General features: G+C 41.7%; 1 protein-coding gene across 8 annotated transcripts in view; it reads left to right on the top strand.

The window, feature by feature from the left end:
* Positions 1–21,224, top strand: part of STPG2 (sperm tail PG-rich repeat containing 2) — a 397,910-nt gene that overhangs the window by 31,585 nt on the left and 345,101 nt on the right. For all 8 annotated transcript variants that reach the window (XM_045017500.1, XM_045017505.1, XM_045017503.1 and 5 more), the window contains 2 exons: positions 366–481; positions 2,737–2,848. In XM_045017500.1, the coding sequence (XP_044873435.1) occupies positions 366–481; positions 2,737–2,848 (228 nt within the window). The remainder of the gene's footprint in view (positions 1–365; positions 482–2,736; positions 2,849–21,224) is intronic.

Raw genomic sequence — 21,224 nt, 5'->3', positions numbered from 1 at the left:
CACCTGGTGAGCTGAAGGGGAGCTGGCGATCCCAAGCTCTGAGGCTTCTGGCTTAGCAGGGTGCCGAGGAGCCAGGTGGGCAAGCAGGCAGGAAACATCCCTTGGGGCCATCAGACGTTTTGTTGTAATAGAACTGTTTCCACAAAATGTTTGTTTTCGATAAGTCGGCAGATTTAGACAAAAACAAGTTTTTCTGGAATTTTTATGATCAGTTCAGATGTACACAAACCAAGATGCAGTATAACAACATTTGAATCATACTTGGGAAACAGATCTGTCTATATTTTTAAGTTTATGTGTGTTAGAGATCAGGGGTAGAAAATTTGGCCCACAAACTGTAAAATGTCTTTATCTTTATTTTTCAGAATGGTACGTATTCTGCCATGAAGTATAAAGGAGTACATTTTGGTAATTTAACAGGAAAACGTAGTGAATTTAAGGCTCAAGCAGGGCCTGGACCTGGAGAGTATGACACAACTCAGTAAGTAACAATATGCCATTTTTTACCTTGTCTATTAATTCCAAAAAGAGGTAGTCTTCAAATTAATTTCAATGACATAATTATTTAGTTTGACTTGTATTATACAAAAGAATTGGTTATCCATCCCAAGCTAATAATTATTAAAAATTGAGGGGCACAGCTTAAAGTATGGAAATACACAGTTAAGATTGCCAAACAATGCCACCTACCCAGACAATTCCACTTATTTACTTGGGAAATTCACATTAAGAATTGTCTATGTTGCTTATTGTCCAGGAGCAATGAAAATAAAATTTAAAAGGTTTGTTTTAGTGACAAGCAGGATAGTCAATGATTGCAAAAGTATAAACTTCCTTCAGAAGCTCTTGTGTGCTATGACTAAAACTTTGAATTCTAAACGATAGGAAACCTGCACACTACAGGACAATGGATGAGAAATATATTATAGTGATACTCACGCCTGACTAGTGTAATATGTCAGTAGCCATGTTCAGAGCAGGGTAAAGATTCTTTCAGTCTTACTCCACTTATTAGGCTCTCACTAACTGTCTATTCTGCTATATAAAAAATGAATATGTACCTGCTCCTTTACTGTGTTGTAACTGAGCAACTGCTTAAGTCCTTTATCTCCTGGCATATGAAAAAGAAGGGTTTGTATATTAGCCCTTAATTTAAAAATGACTTTCAATGGTATTTAGGTGCCTAACCTGCATAGGCACTTTGGTGCCTATATGCATCTTTAGATATCAAAATACATTTGTAAATCTGGCCTTAAGTGCCTAAATCAGTTTTGAAAATGGGACTAAGTATGTCTATACTACAGTGGCACAGCTATGGTGTTGCAGCTCTACCACAGTACCACTCTAGAGTAGACACTTCATAGATTAATGAAAGGGACTTTCCATCAGTGTAGTTAATCCCTCTTCTCTGAGGGGCTGTAATTAGGACAGTGGAAGAATTAATCCGCTGATGTAACTATGTCTACACCAGAAATTGTCGATCAAAGTATGTTGCACAGAGTGTGAAATTTTTCACAGCCCTGAGCAAGGTAGCTAGGTTGATCTAGTTTTTAAGTGTAGACCATGCTGTAGGCTCCTAAGTCTCTTAGAGGGTAAAAAAAAATTCAAGCTTCTATCTGGTACTTACGGGGCCAGAAACTAACCCAAGATATGCATATTCAGTTCACACTGATGGCAGTCAGTATTTGTGGATGGGCTTTGACAGCAGAATTTGTCTAAGTGGTCTAATGTTTAGCATTCTCTGCAGGTAGGCTTAAATTTTAATTCTATAAAGAGTGAACTTTAATGCTTGATGGACTTAAGCATGTACTTCATTGTTTTCTTGAATCGTGGCCTGTGTTTTTAGAATTTTAGAATGTACTTAAAATTAAACTTGTGCTTAAATGATCTGCTGAATAAGGGCCAGGTAATGATATCTGCCACAGAATTTTAAATTTTAAAACTGATGCTTGAAGAAATGGTGAATTGATTAGGAAGTGGTAGAGATAAATATTTACAGCTAATTTTAACATTCCTTAGCTACAGGTTGATTGGTGTTAATCTGCTAGTCGAGTATCTGTCATGATTTAATTCTTTTTCAGCCTTCTGTAGGTCTCTTGGAATGCCAGGCAAGAGGATGACATTTTAAGTAACCAATAGAAATAATTTTATCTTTTTAAAGGGCCTCTCCTTGAAATCTGTGCCTCTCTATATTTAAATTATAAAGGAGTTCTCTTCTGAGCATTGCCACTATAAAATTCAAGAGCCTCTCAGTATTTTAAATGTTTGTGCTATAAATAGGCAGATAAATAGGTTATAAATACATTACAGTATTAGTTACTTTAACTGTAGATTTAATACTGTAAGAACCTTATAAGTCACTTGAGGCTTTGCTTTTCAATGCACATACATCTAATAGGACAGAAACCCTAACTTGTCTGGCTTTGATTTTTAGCTTTTTCTCCTTTGCATTGTTGCGAGACTCAACCTGTGATAATGACTACATAGTTTTGAATATGAAAAAGTAACACACCAAAATTAGTGAAACATGATTTGTGTGGCTTCTGCAGGTTTATAGTGTAATTGTACAATATGTTTATACCCTTCCATTAGTGAGTAATCCTGGCTTTCATTAAATATTACAAACAGCAGCTGTTTGTTATATAGTCAAAGGACAAAAGGCTTTCACTAGGCGTATTTACATGTTCAGGCATTTAAAACTGGAGAGTCATAAATCTCTCTTTAAACTTTCTAAAGGGAAAGTGCACTGCATTATTGGAATGTCAACATCAAAAAGGAAGACAAGAAAAAATATGAACCCTATGTCCCACGGTATCATGAAGTAATAGTATTACAGGAAGAAAAGAAGGTAATGCCAATTCAGCTATTTACTAGTACATAAAAAATAATTTATTGTAGGATTGAAACACTGGGATTTGAAGATTGTATAGACAGAATGAACAAACAGATTGCAATTTATATTGAAATATGAAAGAAGATTTTCTTGATAAAAAATCTGTAGCCTGTTCATTGATCTTTTAGCTCTCTCATTTGATTTCTTCCTTCTACCTTTTCTTAAAAGTTGCCTTACAGCAGGCAAAATATTTTATTCGAAGGGGCACAAGCTTTTTTTTCTTATTGCTAGAAATAATGAAAGGGAAAATATGTTTAAACTGATCTTTTTGGGATAGCATGACAAACCTTACATTAGATTATTACTAATCATTATTCATCTTAGAAGTCAGCAAGATCCACTAAATATACTTGTACTTTAAAATCTATTTAGAATGTTAATTAGAAAAATACCTTTTGTTATTCTTTTGGCTTTCTTTGAAATGTTTTTACATAGAATTTTGTAAATCTTTTATTTAATTTGTTTTGCATTGCAGAATATTTGAGCCCCTAGAGATTCATGTGGAAAGAAAAAAGGAAAGTTGAACTGAAAACAGTTAAACATTGTTTACTGTTTTAGTCTTAGAATCATAGAACTGGAAGGGGCCTCGAGAGGTCATCTAGTTCATTCCCCTGTACTTAAGGCAGGACTAAATATTATCTAGACCATCCCTGACAGGTGTTTGTCCAACCTGCTCTTAAAAATCTCCAATGATGGAGATTCCACAACCTCCCTAGGCAATTTATTCCAGTGCTTAACCACTCTGACAGTTAGGAAGTTTTTCCTAATGTCCAACCTAAACTGCCCTTGCTGCAGTTTAAGCCAATTGCTTCTTGTCCTATCCTCAGAGGTTAAGAAGAACAATTTTTCTCTCTCCTCCTTGTAACAACCTTTTATGTACTTGAAAACTGTTACCATGTCCCCTCTCAGTCCTCTCTTTTCCAGACTAAACAATCTTCCCTCTCAGGTCATGTTTTCTAGACCTTTAATCACTTGCTCTTCACTGGTCTTTCTCCAATTTGTCCACATCTTTCCTGAAATGTGGCGCCCAGAACTGGACACAATACTCCAGTTGAGGTCTAATCAGCACAGAGTAGAGCTGTCAGGGTTCCCTCCCCACTCTGAACTGTGGGGTACAGATGTGGGGACCTGCATGAAAGACCCCCTAAGCTTATATTTCACCAGCTTAAGTTAAAAACTTCCCCAAGGCACAAATTCCTTGTCCTTGGTAACTACTCTCTGGGAATGATTTTCCAACCAGTTATGCACCCACCTTATAGTAGCTCCGTATAGGTTGTATTTCCCTAGTTTGTTTGAGAAGGTTATGCGAGAAAGTATCAAAAGGTTTACTAAAGTCAAGATTTACCACGTCTACCGCTCCCCGCCTCTACATTCTTGTTACCCAGTCAAAGAAAGCTATTAGGTTGGTTTGACACGATTTGTTCTTGACAAATCCATGCTGACTGTTATTTATCACCTCATAGACCACCAGACCAGGGGGATGAGGTGTACAAGGCTTTCTTCAGGCAACTAACAGAGGTTACTAGATCACAAACCCTGGTTCTCATGGGGTACTTCAATCACCCCGATATTTTCTGGGAGAGCAATACAGCAGTGCACAGACAATCCAGTGTAGGAGACAATTTCCTGGTGCAAATGCTGGAGGAACCAACTAGGGGCAGAGCTCTTCTTGACCTGCTGCTCAGAAACAGGGAAGAATTACAGTACAGACCCGTTTACATGCGAATGTTGGGAGTCAAGCCATCATGACCACGTGTTAACGGACCACGGGTTAAGAGGGCCTTGCTGAAATATCTAAGATATCTATATATACATGTATAATTATCTAGGATTACATATGTATTCATAACATCCCAAATACTGCAGGCCTATCTGTTAATGGTGCTTTGCAAGAATATAAATTGAAATGTGTCATCTGATAAAAACATTATTATTACTACACAGGGGTGAAAGTGACTCAGGACACTTACTGGTACGGGGCGGCGGCAGCTCTGGCCCCTGGAAGGGGCACGGCCTCAGGTGGAAGGGAAGGGGCTAGGAGTCAGCATTCCCTAGCCAGCCCTTCCAGGCTGCCTGGTCCACGCCCCCCGGGGTTCCCGTGGCGATTTAAAAGGTCCCGGGGCTCTGGACACTGCTGCTGCGATAGCGGCATCCAGAGCCCTGGGACCTTTTAAATCGCCGGCCCCAGGGCAGCTGCTCCTTTTTCCCCCACCGCTGCCCGTTGGTGTCTGAGGGGGGGCAAAGGATCAGGGACCGTAAAGTCCTGCCGGGTCCTTTGCCATGGCAGCGCTTTAACTTTGCTGCTCCCTCCCCCCCCCCATCGGTGGTAAAGACGCACCACACGTTTCCCCTCCACACTTCCTGTCGATTTCTGTGTCAGTGAGTTAGTGAGCAAATCTGTAGCGCTACACAGCAAGTTCCTGTAGCACGTGTTAACGAGTCTCGCGTCTTAAATAGGTAGCACTGGGAGGCCCTGGGAAGCATGGCGCTACTGCGCGTTAAGTGGATTCGCGCGTAAACAGGTCTTTACTGTAGTAGGGGAAGCAAAAGTGGATGGGAACCTGGGAGTGGTCTAGTTCAGGATCCTGACACAAGGAAGAAAGGAGAGCAGCAGAATACAGACCTTGGACTTCAGAGAAGCAGACTTTGACTCCCTCAGGGAACTGATGGGCAGGATCCCCTGGGAGAATAACATGAGGGGGAAAGGAGTCCAGGAAAGCTGGCTTTATTTTAAAGAATCCTTATTGAAGCTGCAGTAACAAACCATCCTGATGTGTAGAAAGAGTAGTAAATATGGCAGGCGACCAGCCTGGCTTAACAGTGAAATCCTTGCTGATCTTCAACACAAAAAAGAAGCTTACAAGAAGTGGAAGATTGGACAGATGACCAGGGAGGAGTATAAAAATATTGCTCAGGCATGCAGGAGTGAAATCAGGAAGGCCAAATCACACTTGGAGTTCCAGCTATCAAGGGATGTTAAGAGTAACAAAAAGGGTTTCTCCAGGTATGTTAGCAACAAGAAGAAAGTCAAAGAAAGTGTGGGCCCCTTGCTGAATGAGGGAGGCAACCTAGTGATAGAGAAAAAGCTAATGTACTCAATGCTTTTTTTGCCTCTGTCTTCACGAACAAGGTCAGCTCCAGACTATCGCACAAGGCAGCACATCATGAGGAGGAGGTGATGATCCCTCTGTGGAGAAAGAAGTTGGGGACTATTTAGAAAAACTGGACGAGCACAAGTCCATGGGTCTGGATGCACGGCACACGAGAGTGCTAAAGGAGTTGGCTGATGTGATTGCAGAGACATTGGCCATTATCTTTGAAAACTCATGGTGATCGGGGGAGGTCCTGGATGACTGGAAAAAGGCTAATGTAGTGTCCATCTTTAAAAAAGGGAAGGAGGAGGATCCGGGGAACTACAGGCCAGTTAGCCTCACCTCAGTCCCTGGATAAATCATGGAGCAGGTCCTAAAGGAATCAATTCTGAAGCACTTAGAGGAGAGGAAAGTGATCAGGAACAGTCAGCATGGATTAACTAAGGGCAAGTCATGCCTGACTAACCTAATTGCCTTCTGTGACGAGATAACTGGCTCTGTGGCTGAGGGGAAAGCAGTGGACATGTTATTCCTTGACGTTAGCAAAGCGTTTGATACAGTCTCCCACAGTATTCTTGCCAGCAAGTTAAGGAATGGGCTGGATGATTGAGCTCAACGGGTAGTGATCAATGGCTTCATGTCTAGCTGGCAGCGGGTGTCAAGTGGAGTACCCCAAAGGTCGGTCTTGGGGCTGGTTTTGTTCAATATCTTTATTAATGATCTAGAGGATGGCGTAGATTGCACCCTCAGCAAGTTTGCAGACGACACTAATTTGGGAGGAGTGGTAGATACGCTGGAGGATTGGGATAGGATACAGAAAGACCTAGACAAATTAGAGGATTGGGCCAAAAGAAATCTGATGAGGTTCAACAAGGACAAGGACGGAACAATCCAATGCACTGCTACAGGCTATGGGTCGAGTGGCTAGGCAGCAGTTCTGCAGAAAAGGACCTAGGGGTTACAGTGCATGAGAAGCTGGATATGAGTCAACATTGTGCCCTTGTTGCCAAGAAGGCTAACGACATTTTGGGCTGTATAAGTAGGAGTATTGCCAGCAGATTGAAGCATTGATGAGTCCTCATTTGGAGTACTGTGTCCAGTTTTGGGCCCCACACTACAAGAAAGATGTGGAAAAATTGGAAAGAGTCCAGTGGAGGGCAACAAAAATGATTAGGGGGCTGGAGCACATGGCTTATGAGGAAAGGCTGAGGGAACTGGGATTATTTAGTCTGCAGAAGAGAAGAATGGTGGCGGGGGGGAATTTGATAGCTGCTTTCAAGTGCCTGAAAGGAGGTTCCAAAGAGGATGGATCTAGACTGTTCTCAGTGGTACCAGATGGCAGAATAAGCAGTAATGATCTGAAGTTTCAGTGGAGGTTTAGGTTGGATATTAGGAAAAACTTTTTCTCTAGGAGGGTGGTGAAGCACTGGATTACCTAGGGAGGTGGTGGAATCTCTTCCCTTAGAGGTTTTTAAGGTCAGACTTGACAAAGCCCTGGCTGGGATAATTTAGTTGGGGATTGGTCCTGCTTTGAACAGGGGGTTGAGGTCCCTTCCAACCCTGATATTCTATGATTATTATCTTATATGTGTTTGCAAATTGATTGCTTAATTATATGCACCATTATCTTTATGGGGACAGAAGTTAAGCTGACTGGTCTGTAATTCCTTGGGTTGTCCTTATTTCCCTTTTTATAGATGGGCACTATATTTTCCCTTTTCCAGTCTTCTGGAATATCTCCCATTTTCCATGACTTTTCAAAGATAATTGCTAATGGCTCAGATATGTCCTCAGTCAGCTCCTTAAGTATCTGGGATGCATTTCATCAGGCCCTGGTGATTTGAACACATCTAATTTTTCTAAGGAATTTTTGACTTGTTCTTTCCCTATTTTGATCCTACCTTAGTAAAAGTTATTTGATTTATTTCTAAATTTGCTTACATTGTGTGTTTATACTTAGAGATCATTTTGAAAATTATAAATGCATTTTAGCATTGCACTGATTTTTGAGTAGATGCATACTTATTAAGGAGACTTGCATGTATTCTATGTGCACCCAAATATTTTCTCCTGTTTTTCAAATATTCTACTGATTTTAGAAAGATTTCCTGTACAGATATAGTAGAAAATAGCACTAGAACCAGTAAAAGCTTTCAAATGGTAAAAAAATTAAGTGTGCTGCCTATAAGTCGATTGATATGACCTAGTTTGTATAGTTAGCCTAAGTTTGAGATTAGATTTATCATATATAAGGATAACACATATATACCATGAAGTAATTTTTTCCAGAGCTTTGGAAGAAGCTAGGATAATTGGTCCTTATTGTAATCAATTATAACTATCCAGAACTGTGTTCTTTAGTGAAGCAAATCTCCCGGCAGACCTGTCAAATCTGTTTTTACTCCTTAAACTCAGTTTTCACTACCTTTGCACATCATTGGGAAAACCATTAGTCTTCAGGGAAATCTCCATCTGACTATCCTTTCTTATTCTCCCACCTTTGGGGGAAAGACAGCCAATCAAAGCTGCTGAATGTGATGCATTATAAAGAACTCTGAAATAAATCCAGTAGGTTCTTCAAAGATATTTGAGCTAGGATGCAATATAGGAACAATGGGATTCATGTTAGGAAGGTTTGGGCACTAGAGGCACTTGGATGGATTTTTATCGGAGAACACTTATTAGATGGAATAAAGTATCAAGATGATTAACAGGAGCAGTTGGTTTTAAAAAAGAATTAAACAAATTATGCTTTTATGCACGTGAAATGGTGTATGGAGTGGGGCTTTGCTAGTTTTTTTGTTAATGTCCAAATAACGTAAAATTATGTAAGGCGTCATAAGTTTGAAAATGTTTATATTTAGTTACAGTGCTGAGATGGAAACAGTATTTTTAACCAGAAGACCTTTCAAGTTAAGCCTTTTGTGATCAAGATTGCTTCATAATTGCTCAGTGGGTTGCCACCTGTCCAATTTTTACCCAGATAGTCTGGTTTTTGGTTTCAGTTTTTGGGGACCTGGCAACCCTAAATGGCACCTGAACCAAAAGTCCAGTTACCGCAGGGCAGGGGGAGACCCTGGGTCATTAACCCATGCCAGGCCCTGGTCAGCTGGGGCTGCCTCCTACCTGCAGCCAGGCTCATTGAGACGATCCAGGGAGCGACGGGGGGAGATGGGGTGGGGCAACTGGGGCTGGGCCTTGTGGGAAGAGGCAGAGCAGAGGTGGGGCTTTGAGGGAAGAGACAGAGCAAGAGTGAGGGGAAGAGGCGGAGCACGGGTGGGATAGTGGGGGTCCAGTTACCAGCAATTAGAAAGGTAGCAACCCTAATTGCACAGGACCCCTTTGAGGTGTTAGCATAGTCATAAATCTGCAAAAGCTGTTTGATATAGCATCTTGAAGTAATGAGATCATGTTGCAAAGATCTGACTTACTGCAGGCCACAGTTTCTCATGTAGGATTGTCTCATGCTGTACCTGAAGGGGAAGTTAATAACTTAGATCCTTATCCTGCAAACACTTATTCAAGTGTGTAACGTTAAGCACATACTTAAGTGTAGAATCTGTGCCTTAGTCCCAATTCAGTGGGACTTCATACAGGAGTAAGAGTATGCCTGGACCTTGAGTGGGACAGAGTCCTTAGAAGTGATGGATGGTGTTAATGATTTAGCAACTGCAAAGATCTTAAGAAAATAAATCCATGAAAGCTCAACTGAATCTCATGGAATGTTAGCAGTGGGGAAAAAAATATTCTAAAAGTGGGCCCCTTAGTGAAAGTGAGAACTGCAGATTGCTAAAACACTTCTGTTCAAACGACTGCTGTCATTGCTCTGTAATGTTTGAGATGCCAATGGTAAACCATAGCCTCCTGCCTATGTGTGTAGTTTTTTTTTGTTTTTTGTTTTTTTTTTAAAGGCAGTTCTGAGGCAAGGGAAATGGATAAAAGGAGCATAGGTGCTATTACTTGTGCACTTCAGCCTGGGAGATTTTAGTGACTATATTCCAAAATTCCAAACTGAATTTATTAACATATTGTGAGTATACAGAGGCATTAGTAGTACAAAAATCTAGAAATACAAATTTTACCCATACAAATTGTATCCTAAAATACTCTATAGTATTTGAAAACATCAGATGATGGACAATATATATTTTAAATGACAGAAAATGGTGATGTAAAAATATTGCAGGATGAAAAGAGAGAAGTATAGAGAAGTTTTTTCCAAATGTCAAGATTTGCAAAGAGGGCAGTTGTTATACCAAAGGGACAAATTTTTTTTTTGCATGTGGATTGTCAGAGAGTTAAGATTAAATCTTAGTCCTCTGTATACCATCAAATTCAGAGGTCTGGCTTAGAGTTGCTGGACTTCCTCCACATATAAAGTGATGGTCTTCACTACTGGTTGTTTTCATTTTGAAGCAAAATAGAAATGTCCTCAAAAAAATTATGAATTTTAGTGAGGATGTGGTTCTTGATATATGCCCTAAACCAGGGGTGTCCAAACTACGGCCCGCGGGCCAACTGCGGCCCGCGGGTCAGTTTTTATTGGCCCGCAGCAAATTCTGAAAATATAATTGAATATGGCCCGCACATGGTGCTTGAGCTCAACTCTGTTGCACTTCTCAGTTTCAACACTAGATGGAGCCAGTCCCCTCGCCCACAGCCTCAGCTCGCTCGCTCGCTCCACTGCCGGAGCCGGCACAAGGCTCTGCTGTGAGCTCCTTGGGCAGTGCAGCTGCAGAGCCCGGCCTGACCCAGTGCTCTGAGCTGCGCGGTGGCGGTGGTGGCATGTCCCGGCTCCAGCCGGGTGGCGCGGCTGTAACACTGCCAGCCACTGGTGCTCCAGGCAGCACGGTAAGGAGGCAGGGAGCAGGGTGGGTTGGATAGAGGGCAGGAGAGTCCGGGGTGGTGGTCAGGGGGCGGGGGTGTGGATAGGGGTTGGGGGGAACAGGGGGTTGAATGGGGGCAGGGGTCCCGGGGGGTAGTCAGGAAGGAGGGGGGTTGGGTGGGGTGGCAGGGGGCAGTGAGGGGCAGGGGTTCTGGGGGCAGTTGGGGACAGGGAGAAGGGGTGTGGATGGGGCAGGGGTCCCGGGAGGGCCGTCAGGAATGAGAGGAGGGGTTGGATGGGGCGGCAGGGGCCCAGGGGCAGTCAGGGGACAGGGAGCAGGTGTGTGTGGATGGGGCAGGGGTCCCAGAGGGACCATCAGGGAATGGGGCAGTTGGATGGGGCAGGAGTCCTGGCCGGGGGGGGGTGGTAGATAGGAGGTGGGGGCTGGGCCATGACCCCCTCCCCTAACCGGCCCTCCATACAATTTACGAAACCCGATGCGGCCCTCAGGCCAAAAAGTTTGCCCGCCCCTGCACTAAACCATCTGGAAGGAAGCAATGCACCGTTAGCATAAAATGGCAGCTAAGCTGAAATATTTTGAAAGCATGGTTACAAAATATAACTGGGACCATGATCGAAGGATTAAACTACTGGAGAATCAATTTAGAGAACTATATATTGAGATTTGGGGTTTACCTAGTGGGGAAAAAAGGCTGAACCAATCGAATTAGTAGAAATAATGTTTCTTTTATTCAATATTAAACCATGGAGTCCATAGTGATACTGTAAATTGAATGAATTAAGGGGGATGCACTATAATTATTGGTCTATCTGAATTACATGTTTAAAAAACGACGACTCCTCTTTGACGGTGTGATCCAGGGAGGCAAGTAGAGGATGGGAAACTTAAACTATGAAGTCAGCAAAGAGACAAATCTTGTGAATTTCTTTGGAAGGAGATTTTAATCAACAGCCTCTACTGACAGATAAACCTTCAGACATGAAAAATAATGGCAACCAATGACTATTTTAAATATTTATTTTCATAAGCTACCTGTTGCATCGTATATTCTCAACATAGAGATCAGGAGGGAGGGAGATACTAAGAAGTGAGTGTGTGTGTACACCATGTATGTACAGGGGAATGTATGAGGTGGGAAAGGGAAGATGGGGTGCATATGTGTAAGAGAATGCAGGAAGAAGGGGAAGTTGGAGTGTTTGTATTCAGGGGAATGTGGGGGGGAAAAGGTGTGTATTGGCAGGGAATCTAGGAAGTTGCAAAAGGCAGGAGAAATTTGGAGGACAGGAGGTAGAAGGAAACTGGAGTATGCACTCCAGCTGCCTTGATTTGCTGTTCTGAAACTAAGCAGCTGTAAACCCAGCTTAACTGTCAACTATGCTCTGACTGCTTGGTGGCACTTGGCAAAAAGCAGCAACACCCTACTGTTCAAACTTGTAATCAAAGTAAAAATAAAAAGAAGATTTAAGGCTGATACTTCATATCTTCAAATAATTAGTAATATCACATGGTATCATTCTCTTTGGGTTTCTTGTTTACACTATTCAAGAATGAAGTTTTCAATTTAAAAAACAAAATAATAAAATTCCCAGACAAAAACTATGTTAAGATGAAAGTGCATATCAGTAATTTAGGGCAAAATTCATTACAGTGATGCTGTAATTATCCCCAAGTTATCCCCAATTTCCTAGCATTTTAAACTCAGGAAATTCAGAGTTAAGGTTAAATTAAAAAGAAATCCAAACATTTTATGATATGGAAATGCACAGTTAAGCACCCAATCAACTTTAATTCTGAACTACAGTGAGGAGGGAAAGGAAACTTCTAATCTCTTCAAAAATCTGTGTTCTAATCTAGGGCTCCAAATACTGAATGCTTTGTTCACAGTTATAGGGTTATTTCATGCTGTCCTATAGGGAAGAATGAAGTTTGTTTGTGTGTTCTAAGGGCTTGTTTACACTATAAAGTAGGGCTGTCAATTAATTGCTTTAACTCACATGATTAACTTAAAAATTAACTGCAATAAAAAATTATCACAATTAATCGCTAATTGATTACTAATTGAATTTTATTAAATATTTTTGGATGTTTTTCTACATTTTCAAATACATTGATTTCTATTACAACACAATACAAAGTGTACAGTGCTCACTTTACATTATTTTTTATTACAAATACTTGCACTATAAAAATTATAAAAGAAATTGTATTTTTCAATTCACCTCATATAAATACGGTAGTGCAATCTCTTTATCATGAAATGTAACTTACAAATGTAGTTTTTTTTGTTACATAACTGCACTCAAAAACAAAACAATGTAAAACTATAAAGCTTAAAAGTCCACTCAGTCCTACTTCTTGTTCAGCGAATCGCTAAGACAAACATGTTTGTTTACATTTACGGAAGATACTGCTGACTCTCTTATTTACATTGTCACCTGAAAGTGAGAACAGGCATTCACATTGCATTTTTGTAGCTGGTGTTACAAGGTATTTACGTGCCACATATGCTAAACATTCATGTGCCCCTTCATGCTTTGGCTACCATTCCAGAGGACATGCTTCTATGCTGATAATGCTCATAAAAATGCGTTAATTACATTTGTGACTGAATTCCTTGGGGGAGAATCGTATGTCTCCTGTTCTGTTTTACCCACATTCTGCCAACACTTTCACAGCAGATTTGACAAAATGCAAAGAAGGTGCCAATGTGAGATTTCTAAGGATAGATACAGCACTCAACCCAAGGTTTAAGAATCTGAAGTGCCTTCCAAAATCTGAGAGGGACGAGGTGTGGAGAATGCTTTCAGATGTCTTAAAAGAGCAACACTCCAATGCGGAAACTACAGAACCCGAAGCACCAAAAAAGAAAATCAACCTTCTGCTGGTGGCATCTGACTCAGAAGATGAAAATGAACATGCATCAGTCCACTCTGCTTTGGATAATTTTCGAGCAGAATTTGTCATCAGCATGGAAGCATGTCCTCTGGAATGGTGGTTTTAAGCATGAAGGGACATATGAATCTTTAGCGCATCTGGCACATAAATATCTTGTGATGCCGGCTACAACAGCGCCATGCGAACATCTGTTCTCACTGTCAGGTGACATTGTAAACAGGAAGAGGGCAGCATTATCTCCTGCAAATTGTAAACAAACTTGTTTGTCTGAGCAATTGTCTTAAGTAAGACTGTGTGGACTTGTAGGCTCTAAAGTTTTACACTGTTTTATTTTTTAATGCAGTTATTTTTTGTACATAATTCTACATTTGTAAGTTCATCTTTTGTGATAGAGATTACACTACAGTACTTTTATTAGGTGAATTGAAATATACTATTTCTTTTTTTACAGTGCAGATATTTGTAATAAAAAATATAAAGTGAGCACTGTACACTTTGTATTCTGTGTTGTAATTGAAATCAATATATTTTAAAATGTAGAAAAATATTCTAATGTTTTATAGTGTGAATAATTGCAATTAATTTTTTAATTGCTTGGCAATTGTACTGCAACGTTAAGTCAATATAAGACAGCTTATGTCGACCTAACTATGGACGTGTAAAGACTGCAATGCTCCTTCTGCTGATTCAACTCTCCTGCTACTCCGACATAATAAAGGTATAGTGCTTAAGATGATGTAGTTAAAGTGACACAGTGTCAGTGTAGACACTGCATTGCTTATGTCGCCCTAAGTGGCCTCCAGGAGGTGTCCCACAATGCCAGTTGTGACAACTCTGGTCACCAGGTTGAACTTGTTTGCCCACAGCCAGGTACACAGGCTTGTGCCCCTCCCTCATTAAAGCCCGGGGAATTTTTTAAATTGCTCTTCCTGTTTGCTTGGTGTGGACAGCTCACATAGCATCTGCCCAGCTCACGATGCTGAGTCCCTGCAGCAAATGCGCTCTTGCCCGGAGGTTTGGATCTGCTGGTTCTGTGGGGAGGAGGAGGCTGTGCAGTCACAGCTCCATGCAAGCCACAGGAATACCTACAGGCAGATTGCTTGTGCATGCCCCGGAAATCCTCCATAGAGATCTCTAGGAAACTTTCCTGAAGTTTCTTGGGAGGGCTGCCCTGTTTCTTCCCCCGCGGTAGGAAATGTTGCCACTTTTGCAGGCACCATAGGAGCATATAAGCGAGCAGCACACAGATCTGGTCGGCAGCTGCACTCATGCAGGAATTTCACACTTGCATCCTCGGTTACTGTCAGGAGTGAGATATCTACTGCTATCACCCCCACCTGTGGAAAACGGTGCCACTATTCAGAATAAATCTCTACCCCGATATAACACGACCTGATATAACATGAATGTGGATGTAACGTGGTAAAGCAGTGCTCGGGGGGTGGGGCTGCACACTCCGGCGGATCAAAGCAAGTTCGATGTAACGCGGTTTCACCTGTAACGCAGTAAGATTTTTTGGCTCCCGAGGACAGCGTTATATCAGTAGTAGCCCTAGGGGCTTGTAGTGATACCCCTCTGAAACCTCATCTCCCCTGCTCCCCAGGCCAAACTCACCATGGCTGGGGTTCCCATCTGTTGTGCGTACGCCACGGGAAAGTGAGAAAGTTGTGTTTCTAACTTGTTTGGATCAAGTGTGTGAGTGCACTCACAATAAAAGTGCCTCGGTCTGTTGTTTCTTCAGCATATGCAGATGTGCCCTTGAGGGTCTCGTCCTGCACACTGTCTGAGTGGCTCCCTCTGATAAGGAGATGAAACAAGAGGAGTAAAGAAGACATGTTTCAGAAGGTGTTGCAATCCTCAGGTGCTTTGGATTGCAAGCAGAGAGCGTGGACAGACTATCAATTAAAATCTGCAAATGGATAGTCAGGATAGGAAATAGGCAGGAGCAGACGATAAAGCTGCTCAAGGATCAAACAGACATGCTGAGGTCCCTGACTGTGAACTGCAAGCATCCGTGCTCGCCTTCCCTGCAGCCCTACAGAGCTGCTTTCCATGTCCTCTCCCTCACTCCCACATTCCTTGCATGTTCCAGGGTTGTCGCGGTGCCCCAGGCTCTCCACACTAGTGGAGATGTTTCACAATGACAGCTGGACCTACTCAGCTGTGAGAGCCTCATTGGCAAATGTGCTCTTGATTTTCATGTTCCTTCCAGAAGATAGAAATGTTTGCATCGGTGTTTAATAAAAAAATAATTATAGAAAGTGAGTGAATCTTTGTCTCCTACATACAGTGGTTACTGCTGAAATTCATAGACTGTGCCAATTGGTGCATTTGCATTGTTAAATTATTGCACGCAGTGAAGTCATTACAGGGTTCATACTTCAGTGCAAGAAAACAATGCTTGGCTCAATGCATTACAGAAACCCACATTACTGTGGTTCATTGTCAAAATGCACCTTTAAAGCCTCTCTGATTCAAATAGCTCCCCGTTGAGCCCCTCTAACAGCCCTGGAATTTGGCTGCTCAAAAGCAACAGCCAGCCGATCTATCTCAGTGCTCCACCCCTGTGGAAACTTCTCCCTTTGGCTTCACAAATGTTATGTAGAGCACAGCAGGCTGCTATGACCATGGAAACGTTTTCTTCATTGAGGTCTAACCTGCCAGAAGGCAGCGCCAATATCTCTTTAAATGGCCAAAGGCACATTCAGTAGTCATCCTATACCTGCTGAGCCTGTTGTTGAAGTGCTCTTTGCTAAGGTTGCCAGTGTAAGTCTTCATGAGCCACAGTTGCAAGGGATAGGCTGGGTCTGCAAGGATCACTATTAGCATTTCCACATCCCCAATGGGACTCCTCTGGTTTGGAAAGAAAGTCCCTGTTTGCAGCTTTCTGTACAGGCCAGTGTTCGTGAAGATGTGTGCATCATGCACCTTCCCTGACCAGCCCACGTTGATGGTGCTGCACCAGTGCTTGCAATACCATAGAAAAGTAGCCCTTCCTATTAATGTATTCCATCACAAGGTGGTCTGGGCCAAAATGGGGATATGCATTCCATCTATTTCTACACCACAGTTAGGGAATCCCATTGCCGCAAAACCATCCACTATTTCATACACATTGCCCAGAAAAGTCCTTCAAAGCAGGAGGTGATGAATGGTCCTGCACACTTGCATCACAGCAACCCCCATTGTGGAATTCCCCACTCCAGACTGATTAACAACTGATGCAGTAGCAGCCTGGCGTTGCCAGCTTCCACACAACAATTGCCAGTCACTTCTCCACCATGAGGGCAGCTCTCATTTTGGTGTCCTTGTGCTGGAGGGCAGGGACAAGCTCTAGGAGCACATTCTAAATTTCTGCAGCTACTGCATACCTGCCCATACCTGCATAACGATGTGACCCCACCATTCAGTGCTTATTTTTCATGCACAGAACCGACAGTCCGCCATGTGCAGCTGCTCTGTGAATGCTAGCAGCAATCTTAAATTAAGGGAATCATAGACTTTAAGGTCAGAAGGGACCATTAGGATTGTCTAGTCTGACATCCTGCACATTGCAGGCCACAGAATCTCACCCACCCACTCCTGTATCAAACCCCTAACCTATGTCTGAGCTATTGAAATCCTCAACTTGTGGTTTAAAGACTTCAAGGTGCAGAGAATCCTCCAGCAAGTGACCCATACCCCACGCTGCAGAGGAAGGTGAAAAACCCCCAGGGCCTCTGCCAGTCTTGTTTCTGTTCATGGTACACACAGCAGAACAGACACCACATTGTCGTCATCAGATTCACAGCTCATAAAAAACTGCAGGATCAGTTGTTTTGTATTCATAATGCTCATCGCAGTACTGGAGAGTAGTGCAGGAGTCATGCTTTCTGATAGGGGGCAGGAGCACAGTTTACAGGGTCTATTGAAAAGTGTCACTAAATGTTCCACGAAGCCTGTGGAATGATGAGATGGAGAAAAATGCATCATGGGATGCTGAATCCACACCCATGAAGCACTGCAAACCTGTCTCAGAACACCCAATGGCAGATGGCGGCAAGTTGCACAGTGGGATAGCTACCCACAGTGTACTGCTCTCTGTGTCAATGCAAGAGCACCCACTATGGATGTGCTCCGCCATCACAAAATGCGTGGGTGGATGTGCAGCAGTGGTTTACTTACAGTGGTGGATGAACGTTGGCGTAACTTAAATTGACTTAACTTTGTAGTGTAGACGTAGCCTAATTCTGAATTTCTATCCCTTAATGTGTTTGGATTTCTTTTAAGTTTAACCTTCACTCTGAATTTCCAGGATTTAGAATGTTTGGTTTTGGGACAAGTATAACATCCCTGGAATGTATTTATCTTAAATTACTGTACTCTCAAACGTAATTCCAGTTTACCATAGTTTTTGCCTGGGAATTCATATGAACAGTTTGAGAAAAAGGGCTTCCCAGGAGAAAGGTTTGCAGGACTTCTCCAACTTCACAGTAGTTCTTATAGTTTAAATACAAATAGTAACATTTGTAAGGTTGCGTCATATGTTTCCTCACCCCGTTCACCCCCCAACCTGAAATCATCTTTGTCAGAAAGCTGATATAACACTTTTATTTTTTCCTTCAACTACATCCAAATGGGGCTAGACAAAACAAGAATACTGCAGGATAGATTATCTGCATACAAAATAAAATTCTGAATGTCTTGCCAAAAATGTTAAAAATATCTAGGAAAGTGTTTGACTGCTGTTTATTGTGGATTCTTAAATTCCATTTTGCATTTGTTACTGGTGAAAAGTTGTTAAAAAATTAAGTATAAAGAAAGGTGAATTCCAACTATCCATCTACTCATCCTATTTCCCTGATTGGCTGCCAGCAATCACAATAACAATCCTGAGAAGAAAGTAGGAATAAATTTCCAGGGAGTAAATATTAGATTTTCCCTTAATCTACCTCAGAATTAATAAAACAGAAAGACCATTGGGGAAGATTTAAATAGAGACTGAAAGAACTGGAGCATGAATATATTTTAACCTACCTGACACAACTCAGAATAGTGTATGTATGTGTATTTTGGATTTTATGTATATAAAAAAACGTGGCATTCAGGTTGAGAATATCTCAAATGTCAGGAAATTTAGAGTTCTAATTCTCATACTAACGTTAATTTTGCTTCTTTGTGTATCCATTATAACTTGACAACACAGCATTATCCAACATTGCATATTATTAAACAATAATGTAGCAGAATACAATATAAAAGAACTGTATTAACTACAAGGTAGACGAACAAATCCAGCAAATTAGACTGCATTCCACTCCAGTGCTTGGATTGAGTTGCCATATCATGGAGTTTTTTTAGTTGCTTACTTTTTTGCCAAACTTTAGTTATTAAGGCTGAAATTTTGCAGGTTTCTTCTCTGCCTCAGGATGAATTTCTTTTGTGTGTGAAAGTTTAAATGAAAACAGTTCAACCATTTCTGAGACTGAAGCTACTGAAAAATAGGTAGTTTGCTAATGTTAAAGCCAACCAACCCACTCGTCTTTTGAAGAGCTCAAATACCTTCATGTTTTGAAACAGAAACTTGGAATTTGGCAGAGCAAAGTTCTTGGATTAATAGGGGGTAGTTCCCTATGCTTTTCCCATTAAAATCCACCCAGATTTGGCAGCGTTATAAGACTATGAAAACTGTCATTTTAAAAGCTTATTAGTTAGTAGCTTGCTGCTAAAATCTTTAAACATGTATAATCACACAGAGCCAACTGAACTGAGATGCTCCCAGTCGCCTTAGAGCATCCTGCATGATAAGTAGAGAGCTAGAGCTCTAGACAAAGGGAAAAGGCAGCACTAGTACCAGCTGCCATCCCAGAATTTGGTGTATATAATAATGGCCATACTGGGTCAGACCAATAGTCCATCTAGCCCCGTGTCCTGTCTTCTGACAGCGGCCAATGCCAGGTGCTTCAGAAGGGAATGAACAGAACAGGCAATCATAGAGTGATCCATCCCCTGTCATTCACTCCCAGCTTCTGGCCATCCGAGGCTTAGGGACACCCAAGCACAAGGTTGCATCCCTGACCATCTTGGCTAATAACCATTACTGGACCTATCCTCCAGGACTTATCTAATTCCTGTTATAGTTTTGGTCTTCACAACATCCACTGGCAATGAGTTCCGCAGGTTGACTGTGTATTGTGTGAAGAAGTCCTTCCGTTTGTTTTAAACTTGCTGCTTTTTAATTTCATTGGGTGATCCCTGCTTCTTGAAAAGGGGTAAATAACACTTCCTTATGGACTATCTCCACCCCATGCACGATTTCATATACCTCTGTCACATCCACCCTTAGTTGTCTCTTTTCCAAGCTGAAAAGTCATAGTCTTTTTATCTCTCTTCATATGGAAGCTCTTTCATACCATTAATCATTTTTGTTGCCCTTCTCTGTAACTTTTCCAATTCTAATGTTTCCTTTTTGAGATGGGGTGATCAGAACTGCGCGGATCATTCAAGGTGTGAGAGCACTATGGATTTATATAGTAGTAATAGTATGATATTTTATATCTTAATATCTATCCCTTTCCTAGTGGTTGCTAACATTGTTAGCTTTTTTGACTTTTGCTGCACATTGAGTAGATGTTTTCAGAGAACTATTCATGATGACTTCAAGTCTCTTTCTCGAGTGGTAACAGCTAATTTAGAGCCCATTATTTTTTATATATAGTTGGGATTATTTTCCAATGTGCATTACTTTGCATTTATCAACACTGAATTTCATCTACCATTTTTTTGTCCACCTCACCATTTACCCCATTTTTCTAGATCCTTTGTGAATATGTTGAACAGCACTGGTCCCAGTACAAATCCCTGGAGGACACTCTCCAGTCTGAAAATTCACCATTTACTCCTACACTTTTTCCTGTCTTTTAACCAGTTATTGAGAGGACCTTCCCTCTTATCCCATGACTGCTTACTTTGCTTAAGAGCCTTTGGTGAGGGGCCTTGTCAAAGACTTTCTGATAGTCCAAGTGCACTATATCCACTGAATCACCCTTGTCCACATGTTTGTTGATCCTCCCAAAGAATTCTACTACATTGGTGAGGCATGATTTCCCTTTACAAAAGTCATGTTGATGCTCTTCCCCAACAAATCATAGAATATCAGGGTTGGAAGGGACCTCAGGAGGTCATCTAGTCCAACCACCTGCCCAAAGCAGGACCAATCCCCAACTAAATCATCCCAGCCAGGGCTTTGCCAAGCCTGACTTTAAAAACCTGTAAGGAAGGAGATTCCACCACCTCCCTAGGTACCCATTCCAGTACTTCACCATCCTCCTAATGAAAAAGTTTTTCCTAATATCCAGCCTAAACCTCCCCCACTGCAACTTGAGACCATTACTCCTTATTCTGTCATCTGGTACCACTGAGAACAGTCTAGATCCATCCTCTTTGGAACCCCCTTTCAGGTAGTTGAAAGTAGCTATCAAAACCCCCTCATTCTTCTCTTCTGCAGACTAAACAATC

The sequence above is a fragment of the Mauremys mutica genome, chromosome 5 (assembly GCF_020497125.1).
Source record: "Mauremys mutica isolate MM-2020 ecotype Southern chromosome 5, ASM2049712v1, whole genome shotgun sequence".
NCBI lineage: Eukaryota > Metazoa > Chordata > Testudines > Geoemydidae > Mauremys > Mauremys mutica.
Note: the sequence above shows the minus strand (reverse complement) of the source record. Positions and strands in the feature narration are given on the sequence as shown.